Below are 14,137 nucleotides of genomic sequence, written 5' to 3' on the forward strand. Positions count from 1 at the left end.
TCACCCGTTATTACAGATGATGTCAAGTTCGGAAACTTTTAGTGAAGTCGCTTCCAGTTAAAGAGAATAACAAGTCCGAGTTGGTCAAATCGTCCATACCGGATGACAGTACTAAGAAACTACACAACAGGTGAGACCCCCTTTCCTCACGAACAGACAGAAGAGCACAAAGAATCGGACAGAGAAAAAGAAACGCCAACTGACGGGCAAACCTCGAGCAAATTTGAAAGCGATCTGTTTCTGTGAAGCGTCTTTCTCCCCACGATGACTTTGAAATTGCACCTCCAGGGGGCAGCGTAACTGAAGGAGCTCGGTACAAGTTCGGTACCTGTAACGGACTGCGTGAACGGAGACCAGTTTAACTCGGGTCGGGCTGTTCCGTGTGCGTCCCTGCTAAAAACGCAACCGACGGTCAGAGGAGTCTCGGAGGTTGAAATCATATTTAACGGGAAGAAAGTCGAGAATCTCGATAGGGTCCAGTCGATTCGCCTGTGAGAAATATTTCCGGGGAGTCACGCTGACAATGGATTAATCACCCTTGCGCTAGAGGCTGTGCAATCGTTCTGCTCACACCCCTTTCCACGGCCACTGATGCTTAATAATATAACTGGTCATATGCAGATTAACAGTGTCAACACGGAGAAGACAGTAAAAACACAGAAATGCGCGATAAATTGTATTTTCTTTTAAATAATAGGAGCAGCACAGATGTAATGGATATGTTGTGGCTGCCTGCAACAAAGGCTAAATTGAGCGTGTAACGATGACGCGCTTTGTTCATTAAGCTTTGCACAAAGTTTTGTTGCCTTCCGTATTGCAATATATATTTTTGTTGCAGCAGAATTGCGTTGTATACGACCTCATGAGCTCACAGACCCTTGTGAAAGCGACAGCTTGAGACATTTGTCTGCTCATTGAATTACGACCAAGAAGTATTCCGGTGTGGCGTACCGGTCACACGGCACTGGAAGCGTTTTCTTAAGGCAGGATTACACTGCGTATGCCAACTCTTTATCGTTGAACTCCTCTATTTCCAGGCGTTCCCAAAGCGCGCTGTGCTCGGGGGCGGTGTTGTGATGCCACGGAGGTCAGTGCTCTCCTGCTCTCGGGTGGTGTTTTGGATTCCTGGAGGATGGGAGCACTGCTGTCTCCGGGGTGCTCCGGCTTTCTCTCACCTTCCTAGGAGAAGCACGGCTTGACTGGTAACAATACTACACACACCCCTCCCTACACACAGGCGTTTGACCCTGATACTGTATTAATAACACCAATAACAATAATACTTGCTTACACTATATAGCTCTTTTCTGGACACTCCACTCAAAGCTCTTTACAGGTCATGGGGATCCCCTCCACCACCACCAGTGTGTACCCCCACCTGGATGATGCGCCAGTCCGCTCCCCACACACCAGCTCTCGGAGTGATGAAGCAGTTCAGAGACGGGGGTTATTAGGAGGCCATAACTGGTAAAGGCCTAGGGGGGAGGGGGGATTTAACCAGGACACTTGGGTAACAGCCCTACTCATGTCGAGAAATGCCCTGGGATACAGACAGTCAGGACCCCGGTTTTATGTCTTATGCAAAGGACCGGGCCTTTTTTACAGTGTCTCTATGACTATACTGGGGGCTTAGGACCCACACAGGCCGCAGGTTGAGAGCCCCCTACTGGTCCCTCTAACACCTCTCCCAGTCGCAGAGTGATACAGCTGCTGTTCTGGAATGCAGGTCGCGCGTGGCGCAAAGTGCAGAAGAGCGCACTAGTGACAAGAGTCCCCAAGAGTAAATGACCGACGCCGGTGTACAGTAGGCGCCGGGACAGCACTGCCTCCTTCACTTCCGTCGGTTAGAGCTCTGTAAAGCGAAGGACTTTATTGGAATTAAGGTTTTAGCTTCGCGTGAAAGGCCGACAGACTCAGAAAATGTCGACAACGGGACAATTCGCGCAGAAACGCGGACAGCGCAGTTTCAATCCAAGCCGACCGCGAATAACAAAGCTTCAGTGACGCGGGTTCAGCTTTCCGCGATGTAGAGTTTCAGGATCGCATCGAGTTGTTCTTTCCTGCGACTTCTCTCAGTTTTTTGGGGGGGTTTTAGTACAGATAAAAACAGGATTGTAAAGATGTAAAATGAAACCAACATTCTTTTTTGAACAGCGGTTTAAAACCGAACTGGGCCTTCGGCTTGAACCTTTGGAAAAACCCCGCTGTATATCCATCACTTTTGGGTCAATTCTTCACGCTTACACAGTCGTCAACAGGTACGAGTTGGACGTTAAATCATTAAACCAATCAAAATTGGTACCATTAAACAGACAGGGTTGTTCACTTAGTCAAGTCTAGAACTCATTTGGAACAAATATCAAAAGATCTTTCGCCCCCTCGACGACCAGAGTTAAGTTAATCGAACGAATTGCCTTTCTTCAATAACGTATTCGTCCATAATCCGAAAAATGTTGATCTGGGGCGATGTACAGGTCGAGCCGGGCTGAGGCTCCCAATGGATAAAGTAGATATCCGCGTGTATAATTTTCTCCCGTGTTTTTTGTTTAGATTTGAGCATCTTTACTGTGATTTGCTGTCATTTTGGTTTTTCACTCCCCTTAACGCAAGGTCCTGTTTTTTTTTTGAAAGGACGTTGGTATTCGATGGCAATATTGATCTTTCCCGCCTCCGTGGCGGAACAACAATGTGTTTTCTCTGCTCCTGGCCGTCAACGCAACAACCGCAAAGGGTGTTTCTGCTTCTTGGCCTCGCGCGTGTGCTGGACTGGTCAAAAGTGTTTTTTTTTCTGACAACAAAGAAAGGACCACCGTATACCACGAAGGGCATTAGGTGCAGCTCCTGTCCACGGATATAAACCTGCCTCCTCTTTGGCGCTGGGTGGATAGTTGCCGTTTAGCCATTGAGCGCGTGGAAGTCAATTGCATGGACTGATAATGGTCGATTGGTCGATTGCACCTGTGACGGAGAGTTTTAACGCCCTGGCCTTGTCTGCCCTCTTGAAGAATGCGTTGACTTTTGTTGCCAGTGAAGGGCAGAGAGGAACCTGCAAGATGCGCTTACAGTAGCCCCACTTTCTGGGACCTGACATTAAACAAAAAAAAATTAAAGTTTGCTGAACCAGAATACAAAGTCGACTTCTTCATCAAAGATGTCGAGATTCGTCAGCCTTTAAAAGTTGCCATCGCTCGAAGCATCAGGGATATTCGTTTATTAAGACATCTGTACCAGATATTAATCAATTCACCGTTTTATTTCAGATTTCAGCAAAAGGACCTACCAAAAGTCACGATAGATGTCAAGTTCAATGCTTGGTTTATTTTATTTTTTTTAATCTGTGGATTTTCGTTTACGCAACGCAACGGGCAGGTTTAACTTTTGCTCAGAGGAGAAGAAAAAAAAAGGCATCAACGCCTGCTAGTTTCAGAAATTAAAAATGGCTTATTTTCACCAATAGGAAACTAGCTTTGATGGTTTTGTGTGACTTCACTTCCCAATTTTAGAAAAAAAAAATTGTACTCATCCGGTATGGTCTCAGCGAATTTGTTGCAATGGTTTGTACCTAACCTTAAAGGGCGCTCGCTTGAAGCCGATGCAACTCAAGCAAAAAGTATTTATTTTTATCAAGCAAAACCCAATTCATGAAATCTAAACACCAGGGCATTTCCAATGGACTGCACAATTAAGGTAGGCGGATATCTCCTCTTCTCTACCTGTTTGCGTTGAGAGTTTCTTAAAATGAATAGAAAACCACCCACTGACTGGCTCGGTTCACACAGATCTTGCAGCGACGAGGCGGCAATGCGAGGTCCCCACTCTTTCCTTCTCGTACAAAATTTCCTCTTCCTTCCCGTTAGTGGTTGTATGTCGGCTCTTTAATAACACAAGAAACCGCCGCTTTAGAGTCAGATAAAAACCCGATGGTCTCCAGACGTGTCGAGGGAAGGAGCCCTGCCTCGTGTGTGTTTTCTCCCGGCGCGCTCGAATCTGCGCGAGGATGGTGAAACCTCGGAGGGTGCGAGGGCGCGCTCCGGGCAGGTGGCTGGGGCGGCAGGCGACGTCGGGACCGGCCTCGCGAGGAGCTTTCCCCCACGTTTTCAGCGGATCGGGGGTCTTCCAGACGGTGGGGGTCCGGCGCGGACTAGGTTTGATCTGAACTTGAATTGTCCCAAACCCCCCCGCCGCCCCCCCCTGTCCCCGAGCGAGAGAGAAAAGTAATAAAACGGTTAGTTCGGACGGCTTAATTTTGATTGATTTTTTTATTTATTTTTACTCATTATTTTGGGCGCCGGCCTCGCTGGCGTGGGCTTTGGTATTTCTGCTGTGACATACTTTTCAGACGAAAAACAAAACATCTCAAGAGACGCCAAAAAGCTGGCAATACGTTTAAGGTTGAATAATACTTTTGGTCATTACTAAACCAAATATCGAATGAATTTCAACTGCCTTATCTCTTTGTTTAAAAGACGACACCCACTAACTTACCCAGATCCTGCTAAATTCATTCGTTTTACTACCTCAAAAGAAATGCAGCTGACAAATAGCGCAACACTCCTGATTCGGCTTTTCTTGCAATGTGCAAAAGAAATGTGCACAGTCTTTTTCCGCAACGACGGATTTGAAATTTAATTTTGGACTGTCCTTTTTTGCGGCGCACAAAGCGGCCGTTGAATAAACTCGGGAGTTGAATAAAAGCGCATCGCTAGAACAGCGATAAACCGTGTACTTGCAGAGTAATTATAGGTCGCTGTGTGGTCGGGTGCAGGCTTTTAAACGAATAATTGTTGAATGCAGTATTTCTAAGAAGCGTCAGACCGACAGACGTGTTCATGGAAAACAAATGCGATTTGCCTAACACCAGCAAAACGAAATCAATAACATCTCTACATTTAAAGTATATATTTTCAGATTTTCTAGGACCTATTAAATACGTAACAGAGGAACGAATGTGCAATAATTCAGATGCAGTACGTACATTTTGTTGGGTTCCTTATTATTTACGCCATTTATTGGTTTTCGTTTGCGTGAAGGTGCATTAGTGAATTGTTCCATCATACGACAAATTGGTCACAATTGCTACGTATAGGTCTGTAGCTTTAAATCTCGTTAACTGATTATGCCCATCTTGAATTCACGTCGATATTTTTAACGTGGTGCTGCCCGTTCAGCCGTGATACCCATATCGCTGTGATTCACTTCTAATATCTTTAACCGTATGCAGACTCCAATGTGTTAAACACAATCTGGCGTTTAACCAGTATTCATTAACACAAGTTAAAATCAAGGATTATCTCTGCTTAGATACATTGTTTTTAACACATTAGGTTAGTGCTACCGTCCTAAACGATATTACGTTGCAAACAGTAGAAGATAAATATATAATGCTATAACTTGAGAGACAGAATCATTCTCTTTACAGTCGCACAATATAAATTCTTCATTACAAAGGTCACCCTGTAAGTCTTTTTGTTTCCTTAAATATAATTCTATTCAATTCTGCTACTGGAATGTTTTCTAACTGTTGTACGTTCGATTTGTTGTCATGAAAATCCATTGTCCTGCCACGGTATTTATTTTTTGCCACACTGTGTTTTACGACCGCTTCGTTTTTAACGAGTCATTTACCCTGCAAAATCTAACCAAATGCATTTCTCAGAAAGAGCAGCTCTCCTAGAGACCATAACAGGTCTGCAACTTTTACAGAAGGAACAACCAACAACTTGAAACAACTTGAGCCGGCCTGTATTTTGAATGTAGCTCGCCTGACACGGCCAGAGTCATTGCTTTTATTTAAAACCGCCACAGAACAAAAGACGTCAAACTGCTCGCGAACACAGTCTGACTTGTGTAATGTGGGTGAGGTTCTGTGAAGTTCTACAATTGCCCTTAAACGAAACGCAGTTTTTGTCCTACAGAAAGAGCGGGCTTGCTTGTCGCAATACATTTGTTTTTTGGTTTATACCGTTGCTGCCCATTTGATATCGCTATGATTCACCACTAAGATCTTAAACCGTCAGATTTTACTTGTACTTCTGTACTAAGCTTTTGCACCAGGCGAACATGCAACCACACCCTCCCCCCACCACAAGACGGACAGAGAGACGGAGTACTCGCACAAAAAAACTAAGGCCTGAACGAGGTGGGGGACGAGGGAGGAGGGGGGTGTTGGAATTTTATCGGGAGAGCAATGATCAGCACATTTTCTTTTTGTTTCTTTTCCAAGGATGGAAGAGTTATTTAAAGAATAATTGATAGTAACTGGGAGCAAATGCTCTCGTCAGGTGTCTTTATCAAGAGCTCTGCAGGCTTCCTGTCAAAGCCTCAGACTTCCTGACCGAACTTCCGCAACCTCGCGACACCAAAAGCAAACAGCCCCCCCCGAGGCGAAAAAAAAAGAGAGAGAGAGATAGAATCGTTTCCAAACGAAATGTTCAACATAACCGTGTTTTTTTTAAAGCTTGTTGCTTAATTTCTATTTAATTATGTTCCAAAAGTGAGATGCCCGAAAGACTCGAAGAATCCCGCTTTCTATCAAACGCCTTCAGACTCCGAAACCCCCCGTCATTTTTTTAACGGCAGAAAAGAGAGAGCAACGAGCTTCGAGCGCTATTGCTGCAAATAAAATGTTGTGAAAACCGCAAATTTTGCAGCGAGGCGCAGCTGACAGTACCTCTCCTCTCTGCACTTGCAGAATCAGCTCAGCTTTAACCAGAACTTCTGCTTTTTTTTCCTTTCTTTTTTTTTTCAACAACCAACAACTTTGCAGAGGCACACACAAAAAAACTTAACGAGATTTTGCACTCCGATAAGTAGGGCAAGTGCAAAGACACATAGGCCTACTCAAGCAATACTAATGAAAAACATTAAGTATTGATAAATGTTTTTTTTTACTGTTTATCCCTTAATCTATGCGTACAAATCAGTCTAAAAATATACACATGCAACTTATTTTTTCTCAAGCCTGTGTTTCCACAGCCCTTAAGAAGAATGATGCAAATAAGCTACTAAAACAATATGTTGTTTTATGCAGCCAGTGGATGATATTAATGTTTATTCAGCTCAGTTGAATACTTACATGTTGTACAGTATTACTACAGATTATTGCATTGCAAAAACATATTTTTGTATATATATCGTTATCCCTTAAACATGAAATGCATTGATAAGCATGGGATAATAACTCTTCAATATCTTTTGGTATCGTTTGTTTTGTGAAGTAGTATTTTGGGTCCTGATCTTACATCCAGAATGTAGTGGCTTCAAGCCTGCAATGTCCAGATTGCTTCAGTCTGCCCCACTTGAATCCCAATCTTTTTGAGCTGTGCAATGTCCGGAGAGCAGACTTGGTTAATACACTGGAATAGTCCAGCAGGGTCTAAGTGCTGGCTGGCATTGTGTATGTGTGCTGTGGATTGTCATATTGCAGATGCTAGTGTGCATATTAATACTTCTGAGCAACTCTCCAGAGTCTACAGAGTGAGTTATGAGTGGTTTAGCAGAGAAGCATCTTATTCTGATCAGGAACATCCACTTCAAATGTAGCGCCTACATTTGGAAATGCTTTCCTTCCACTAAATGCAGAAAACAGATTCAAACAAATGTGCCCATCAATTCGCTCCATACAGAATATCACTGGATGGTTATGGATTCAGGATTTTGATTTGAGTTTATGCTGGGATCTGTATGCCAGGAATATAGGTGTGTGAGCTGAGAGGAGTAGGTGGTAATCTTTCTCATCTTGTACCTTCTCTCTTAATAATCCACAAACCTCCATAACGACGCCAATTGGCAACTGGGCTTGCTGTCCTCAGCTTATGAAGTTTCTTGCAATGAAAATGCACTGAAGGTGCTCTTTAGTTCTATTCTCTGTGCAAAACGAAGTGTCTCTTCATTTGAGAGTCCATCGTAATTAGCCGCAGCATTTCATAAACCCAGCATTTTCTTTCGAGCATTTCAGCATTGGATTTCGATCTAGGTTTTAATCACTTCGTTTGGATTATCTAATTAAACAGGATTGCAAATAATGCCTTGCATTGTATTTGATTCCATCATAATGACCTGTAATGTACTGTATCAGGTGTTTAGATTTAGCCTGGCACTTGGTCCACAAGGAATGGCTTCTATTGATTAAAGGTTGGAAGGATTGAATCTTTTGTTATTGCTTCTATTTCTAGTGTAAAAAAGGATGTTATGTGAGTATGTAAAATCCTAAAAGGTATTAGGGGGAAAAGTCACCTGTTTGTATTTTATTGAAAGAAGAGCACAGGGACATGAGCAGACAGGAGAGCTTTTTTAGGTTTGAAAATGGATCTTAAGGTTCCTTACATCAAGGGGCAGTGGTGTCTGAAATGATCGGCCAAAGCTGTCAAAAACTATCCCTGAGGATCGTTCAAGACAGGATTGGATGTGTGCTTTGGATCAATACATGACTAACAACCTGACAAACCAGAATGGCCAAACAGCTTTCCCTCATCTCCTCAACACATTCCTTGTGTACTTCTGTTGTTCAGCATGTGGTTGTTAACACTCCAGAAGCACACTGTCTTGTGCATTGTCTCATTCAGTTTTGGTAAAACAGGAGAAAGCTAGTATTGAAGGTTCCTAAACTCCATAGTCCATACAGTAGAAGGAACAGGGCACCTATTTCTTGATTTTTCTTGAAAAATGAAAAGCTAGTGCAGAAATAAGCAACCCTGGTCCTCTTGTGCCATTTTCCTGCAGATATTAGAAAGCCCTGATTAAAACCTGAAAATGCCGCTCCACTGGTTTGACTTGCAAGTTCTGACGTGGGCAGGGAGTCCTGCAGGCCTGGAGCAACAGAACTGAAAGCCCGGTGTGCCTGGGTTCTGATCCTCGCACTAGGAACTGAAAGAAGGCCAGAGACCAGAGAGCACAAAGAGAAAGAGCACAGAGTGGGTGTGTAGGGTGTTGTTAGTTCACCCATGTAGTCAGGAGCCAAGCCATTGACCTCAATGGTGAAAAGCAGTACTTGGGATCTTATCCTACAATAAAATCCACAGGGCGGCTCAGCACTTAACATTGCTGTCCCGCAGGGCTGGGGCAATGCCGGACCTGGGGTACTATCTGTGTGGAGTTGGCATGTTCTCCTCAGGCTTGCATGGGTTTCCTCAGGGTGCTTTCCTCCCACAGTCCAAAGACATGCTGGTGGTTAATTGGATTCTGGGAATTGTCCCTGGTGTGTGTGTGTATGTGTGTGATGGACTTGCGCCCCCTCTAGGATGTACCCTGCTTTGCACCCGTTGCTTGCTGGGACAGGCTCCAGCTCTCCCATGTCCCAGTATTGGATGAATGGATGAAATTCACACGGAGCCAATGCAAGGAATCTGGGTGATGTGCAATAAGGCGTCTTAGGTTTGGTTAAAGTCATGATTATATATGGATACTTTGCTAGCACTGCATTGCAATAATCAAGCCTGAAACAAAGACAAGTATGCATGATCAATTTCTAGCGTTAGCCTGGGAGGGTTGTGTATGAACACCCCCAGTGATATGAGGAAAATAAGATAGAGTTACACACTCTGATCCCTGACTTTTTGAGATATTATTCCATCATGACCGCTTTGTAACCAACGTCTATATTTATTCTATTACCTATTTCCCATTTTGGTTGTGGGGTTTCCAGCACACCCCCACTGTGTGACCATATCAGATCGCGAATAACTTCTTTAACCATCACAATCCTTTGCCCGCATAGCTCAAGTGCTAAAGAAAGCTGGGATATGCAAAAGGGTGGTGAAAGCGACAATTAAAAAAAAATCAGGAACCTAAATCTTCAGTATGACTACATTGCCCTAGAGACAGGAACTCCTCCTCGCACAACAAACCTCAGAATTTTATAACCTGCTCTCTCACTAGCAGTGTTTCAGTTCCAAAGGATAGTGCTTCAAATGGTTTGACCTAGAGTAAGATAAACCCAGTAGATATCCATTTTAACAATTCATGCATGCCGGTATGTGGTGTTTCTTATCTAGTGTATTCATGCCTTGCTTGACATGTAATCATAATGGACAGCACACACATCGCTCTCCTGGAAAATCTGTTACACAGCCTTAAATCTGGTATAAGAGTTTTGATGTGGTTGAGTTATTAAACTATTACCTGCATTAATCCTTGAAAGAAATGACCTATTCAGTTCAGATGGGTGAATAATTTGTTCAATAGCTGAAATAAGGGCTGATGCTATACAAAAACTTAATCAGGACATAAGGATAAGGTCTAGCAAGTGAAGTTAATTGTACTTGTGCAGTGTACTCTACGCCGTTTGATCACAGAATTGAATTACCATCTATCATTTCATCAAACACGAATTGCAGTGGGAATGCAATGAACAATATTCTAATTCACTAACACTGGTCCTGGTCCCAGTAATCTTTATATGCAGTTTTTCAATTCGGTTTCATTTAAATACTCACAATTTCTTGTTTAAATTCCTGGCGTTTTGGAATGTCTGCCCAGTGCTTCCAGTAAGAGTTAGGATGAATTGCAGCCCATGTGCTGAAGGGATGCAAGTGTATCTGGAGTCCTAATTTCTTGTTTTTGTAAGATGTGCTAGAAAAAAAAAACTGATTGGAAAGTGAAAAGGGCTATCGAACATTTGTGACCAGAATGAAACATCCCCAGCTCTTCTACATCAACCCTGGCTGTTCTTCCGTGAAATAAAAGGAAAGCGAGCAGGTTTGCAGGACAGGTCAGTTGAAGCTGATGCAAATGCGAGTGTCACGTCCACCAGCAACTGTGTTCTGTCCCGCAAATGACCTCTCGCTAATCAGGCCACAGAGAGGGGTAATTCCAGTCAGCGCCAGCGTGCTGATCAATGATCCGACCACACTAATGACCTCGTCCTTCTTGACTGAGGTATCCTTGTCTTGACTGAACCCCTGGCCTTCGTCCTTTGACTCCGACTTCAGCCCAGCGCCTTGGATAAGTAGCCATCGAATTCCTTTCCGTTCTCCTCCTTTTCTCCAACCCTCGGAAACTCTCAGAACAACGAGCAGGGTCCTTCCTCTCTCTCTCTCTCTCTCGCGGACACGTCATTCATAACAGTAAGCCCCTGGGTGACCCGTGTGGTCTGGCCCTTGATCCCTCTCAGGCCTGAGCCCTGGAGCAGCTCCTCCAGCTGTGATGAACTCCTGCTGCATCATTTCAACAGGCTCCCCGAATGAACCAGTCCAGCAGGGCGTCAGGTGCCGAGCTGCTCTTTAGAAAGAGCTGATTCTGTGCTACAGTGTACTTTCTCCACTGATGGAGAAATTATCACAGGGGCCTGACACACACTGCTTAGCCATGCTGTGGGAAATAAACTCCTGTGTGCCCTCCAGGAACTCTGTGAAGATCATCCGCTGCTCGTAACTAAACGTCTAAGATGGGTTGAACAGTCTCCACTTTCTTCTGTTCTACGGATTTTTCATGTTTTACATTCAATAGGGCGGTTTGCTTTTGCAAAAAAACCCTAAGTTGTATGTAACGTCATGAATGGAAGAGCTCTGGTTTGTGTTGTGCTTTTATTCATCTAGTACAAATTCCGCTTCACTGGTTTCTTTGGTGCCACTCCTGGGTAAATTCCATGACTTGCAAAGCTGGCTTTAGCTCCTGAGATTGTGCGCGTGCCGTTGATTGAGGGCTTTCATAGAACAAATCAGCTGGGATAATTGAAATGTTTTTGAATGACCGCGGGGAGTGGGGAGATAATGTCTTTAATTGCGGCATGAAAGAGGCAGGATTGTTATTTCTATTATTGGGACATTAGGATGTTAGACCTGTTACAAACCAGAGGGGACCGTTCTGCTCCTCTATCCTATTTGATGATGGAGCCTAACTGGTAATTAATAATCATTAATAATTGGCAGCGAATTGAGCCGAGTATTTAATTTGGCCGGTTTCTGAAAGATACAAGGGTATCAGCTTCAATAACATGGCTGGGTCATGTTCATTTCTTGATCATACTGCCACAGTGTCCACTTTTGCCCTCTGCTTCATTCTGATTGTCACTGGACTTGATGGACTTGAGTCCCCTCAGTGTCTGTTGCCCTCAGCCAACGGGATGCACAAGGAGTCCAACAGTGATGAAGGAGATGGGTTGTGCAATATGAGGAAGAAAATAATTTAAGTCACTATATAAGTCACATTACACGCCCAACAGAAGCATGCAGAACAAAACTGGGATTACAGAAGAGAGTGAGGCAGAAATGCTCAGAACAGACAGGAGAATAAGTTTCTATTGAGAGTCACACAATGTTAGACTCACAAAATATTAATGGTCTTTATATTTTGGTGGTTTTAATCATCTCCTTGCATTTACCAACTGCTTCATCCAATGCAGAGCAACAGGCACAAGGCAGGGTACACCCTGGATGGGACTCCAGTCCATCACAGGGCAGACAGATACACAGACACACCCACTCACATCAGGGCCAGTTTTTCCAGAAGTCAGTTCACCTACTATTAGGTCTTTGGACTGCTAGAGCAAATGAAGAAGACAACTGCTCCCAGGAACATGCTTGGTGGAGACCTGCACCTAGTGGCCAAGCCCACCCCACCTTCCAGGCAGAATGGGCATGCTTCTTCCCTTTTCCCTCCTAAGCAGAAAGGACACACCTCCTAAGCACAATGGCCACGCCTATCCCCCTTCCCTCCCAAGCAGAATGGCCCAACCTTCCCCTGATCCCCCAAACAGAAAGGACACGCCACCCCAGCAGAATGGCCACATATCTCTCATATCTGTTATGTCTGTGCCAGGGCCCATGGAAAGACAGCACCGGCTCTGTACACGTGGAATGAGTTCTAGGAAATGTAGAGAATTCCTTTCGAGAAGCTGGCTATTGCAATGCAGTCAATGCTCATTAAAGCCTAACTCCTTAAAGCTAAACTTTGACCCCAAAATTCAACAATTAATTTAATTTTCAGCGTATGAAATGTTCAATTATAGCCTCTGAAGGAATGGCAGAACAAATTTCACCTGGTGCCCTGTGCACTGAATTTAAAAAGTCCAAGCATGTGATGTGGTGTTTGTGAACTTTCTGTATAGTACAGTATGTAGGACAGTGCAGTCTGCATCGATAGAGGCTGCAGGTTTTTTTAAATTGCTAACCAGATTCCACACAGAATACTTGTGCGAAAGAACTGCGTGCCTTGGCTTGAGTTGTGTTGGAACAGAATAGTTAGCCGCCCACAAATTGTAGCATTCCTTTTATCACAAAATATTGCAAATATGATGGTTTTTTTTCGCCAGGACGCAACAGCTCGCTGAGATATCCGCATTGATGGCAGATGGTTGAATTATTTTCGTATGGTGTTCTGCAAAACAAAGCTTCTGCATAGTGCCTCGTAACTTTTTTTCTGACTGTGCAGTGTAGTTTGCCCTCTGATCTGGGATCCATCGCCTGATTTACTCTAGATCCAGCCAGGTTCTGAATCGCTGTGCTTGATGTGAGATCCTTTTGCATCATTTGAATTGTCTTGCTCTTAGTGCAATGCTGATACTGAAGTACTCTTACATCTTCTTTCCTAAACTGAACACATAAACATGAACTGATTGTATCTTATTACTTGTATTTTTGCCAAGAATACTCAGCAAAAACACCACTATGTTCAATCCAGGCTCAATGCACTGAAGTGAATTTACGGTCCCCTATAACTGTATAAGCAAATCTTCTGGTTTCTGGTAATTAATTTGTAAACACACTGTAACTGTCAAGTATCAAAGATCCCTATAGAGACTGTTTTAGTTTGTCTTGGCAGTGGAAGAGTAGACGCACATGAACTCTTCAAGAGTCCAAAACCGTTCTGAAAGATCTTATCAAACAAAGAGTTCTATGAAAAGAGTTTATTTATTACAGACAGAAGATACACCAGGAGCAGGGGTTTTGCTACAGCACATTGGCATTAAAACGTTTCCTTTTTCAATTCTTCACTGTTGTAGATCTTATGCGTTTGCCCACAGGACCTTCCAAAAGCAGGAGGCAGCAAGTGATGGTGTTGAAGAAGTAGACATGCTTGCTGTCCAGTAATGTGATTGCACGTACTGTGGCAATGGTTCCCAATCCTGGTCTAGGTTTTTGTTGCAGCCAAGCCCATCTGAGATGTTAAACACATCTGAGCTTCCATCGCTGTATTTTGT

General features: G+C 43.8%; 1 protein-coding gene across 6 annotated transcripts in view; it reads left to right on the forward strand.

Annotated features, from left to right (window-relative positions):
• Positions 1 to 3,525: 3,525 nt before the first annotated feature.
• Positions 3,526 to 14,137, forward strand: part of fli1rs (Fli-1 proto-oncogene, ETS transcription factor-related sequence) — a 35,321-nt gene continuing 24,709 nt past the window's right edge. For 2 of the 6 annotated variants that reach the window (XM_015336584.2, XM_015336588.2), the window contains exon 1: positions 3,799 to 4,123. In XM_015336584.2, coding sequence (XP_015192070.2) covers positions 3,998 to 4,123 — 126 coding nt within the window. In that variant the 5' untranslated portion in view covers positions 3,799 to 3,997. Of the gene's footprint in view, positions 3,688 to 3,798; positions 4,226 to 14,137 lie in introns of those variants that run through there. The other 4 variants (XM_015336583.2, XM_015336585.2, XM_015336586.2 and 1 more) reach the window with 3 other exon arrangements.

Source organism: Lepisosteus oculatus, chromosome 27 (genome assembly GCF_040954835.1).
Source record: "Lepisosteus oculatus isolate fLepOcu1 chromosome 27, fLepOcu1.hap2, whole genome shotgun sequence".
Classification (NCBI taxonomy): domain Eukaryota; kingdom Metazoa; phylum Chordata; class Actinopteri; order Semionotiformes; family Lepisosteidae; genus Lepisosteus; species Lepisosteus oculatus.